General features: G+C 62.3%; 1 protein-coding gene across 1 annotated transcript; it reads left to right on the top strand.

Moving 5' to 3' along the window:
* The first annotated feature begins 453 nt into the window (after positions 1-453).
* Positions 454-1,076, top strand: LOC109171712. Its single transcript, XM_019320769.1, has 2 exons — positions 454-584; positions 737-1,076. The coding sequence occupies exons 1-2, from the start codon at positions 454-456 to the stop codon at positions 1,074-1,076; spliced, it is 471 nt and encodes a 156-aa protein (XP_019176314.1).
* The last annotated feature ends 527 nt before the right edge of the window (positions 1,077-1,603 follow it).

Below are 1,603 nucleotides of genomic sequence, written 5' to 3'. Positions count from 1 at the left end.
GAAACGCTGCGTGCACGAAAGCAGAAGGGGCGTGAGTGAACGGGAGTAAAAGGGCCTCCGTAAGGAGGGAGAAAGGAAGGCCGCCCGGGGAGGGGATGGGCCAAGCAAAACCAGGGGGCCGGGAAAGGGGAAGGGGCAGGGGAGGCAACGCCACCTGCGCGGCGGGCGGGCAGGTCAAGGGGAGCGACGGCTCCCGGGAAGCGAGGTGCAAGACAGCGCTAAGGGAGCCGGCAGGCGCGCGATCGCGGCGGTGCGTGACGCGATCGGATGCGAGACCGGAGGGCGCGACAGGGAAAAGCGGGCGAGGCCGGAAGCAGGACAACAGGGCCGAGCAGACAGGGAAGAGAGCGAGCGCAGACCCTGGGACCGCTGCAGACACGCAGAGGATGCATAGGCAAAGGCCGAAAAATGCCAAACGGCGAAGACGGGGAGCGGGGGGCCGAACCAAAGGCGATGGGCGAGGGAGCGGGATACAAAAGAGTGGAAAGGGCGATACCCAAAAAGGGCGAGGACGCGAAGAGGCGGGATGACGCACCAAACAGGGCGAGCCTGATGGGGCGGCGACAACAAAAAACGGCAGACAGGCGGGGAGGGCCAGGAAAGGGGGGAGGGAGGACAAGCCCCAAAGAAGGCAAAGAAAGCAGCGAGGACGGCACGCGCGAGGCAGAGGCGCGGCGGGGGGCCACCTAAAAGCGTGAGGAGACCAACAAACAGGCACCGGTACCAACACATAAAGGCAGCGAAGAAATAGGAGGCTGGGAAAGCCAGGACTAATAGACAAAGGTGTCTCGCTGGGAGGAGAGGACAAAGACAAGCCTCACAGAACGCGAGAAAAAGCAGCCAGCAGACACAGCAATGGGGGCAGCGAACGGGCGAAGGCGCACCATGAAGCAGAGGAGAAGGAAGCGGTAGAAAAAGAGCGGGGGGCGCCGGGGACACCGCAAAAAGAGAACCAAAAGGGAAGGAAGCAGGAACAAGGAGGACTGAGGGGAAGGCAAGGCCAAGAGGAACCGATCAGCAGGGAGAAAGAAGCAGGGAGGCGGACCGGGGCCAAGATTCCGGACAGGGAAAGATGAATGCGAACAAAGGGTGAGGTGGCAACAAACAAAACGGTAGGCAAGCAAGGAACATGGCCAAGAAAGAAAGCGCTGTACGACGGGCCGCAAGCGGGGAGACGCAGAGAAAAGGCGAGGGGGACGATGGACGGAACAGGGCCACGGGGCGCCGTAGAGGGGAAGCAAGCAGAAGCGGACGAGCAGAAGCGCAGGCAGACCGGGGGGCACACGGAGGGCAGGAGGGGAGGGCGCAAAGACAGCAGCGGGACAGGCGAGAGGGACCAGGCAAGCAAGAATGCGAGGCGGGGCACAATCCGAAAGGGGGAAGCAGCCAGGGGAGCCAAAGGCAGGGCGATCAAACGGGGCGAAAGCGCGCGAGGGGACGCAAAAAAAACAGGCGCAGGGCAGGGCTGGAGAACGTACGGACACGGAACACCCCAGCGAGGGGCGAAACGGGGAAAACTAGAAAGAAGAATAGGAGAAAGGCGCAGGAAAAGCCCAAACAGAGCAGGACGTAAACAGTCATATGAGCATGGCTGTTGACGGGA

The sequence above is a fragment of the Ipomoea nil genome, unplaced genomic scaffold (genome assembly GCF_001879475.1).
Source record: "Ipomoea nil cultivar Tokyo-kokei standard unplaced genomic scaffold, Asagao_1.1 scaffold0350, whole genome shotgun sequence".
Lineage (NCBI taxonomy): Eukaryota > Viridiplantae > Streptophyta > Magnoliopsida > Solanales > Convolvulaceae > Ipomoea > Ipomoea nil.
Note: the sequence above shows the minus strand (reverse complement) of the source record. Positions and strands in the feature narration are given on the sequence as shown.

Coding starts and splice junctions, on each gene's coding strand:
- LOC109171712 (XM_019320769.1), top strand. CDS start 454: ATGGGCGAGGGAGCGGGATACAAAAGAGTGGAAAGGGCGATACCCAAA. Junction 585..736: donor CAACAAAAAACGGCAGACAG/GCGGGGAGGGCC, acceptor CAACACATAAAG/GCAGCGAAGAAATAGGAGGC.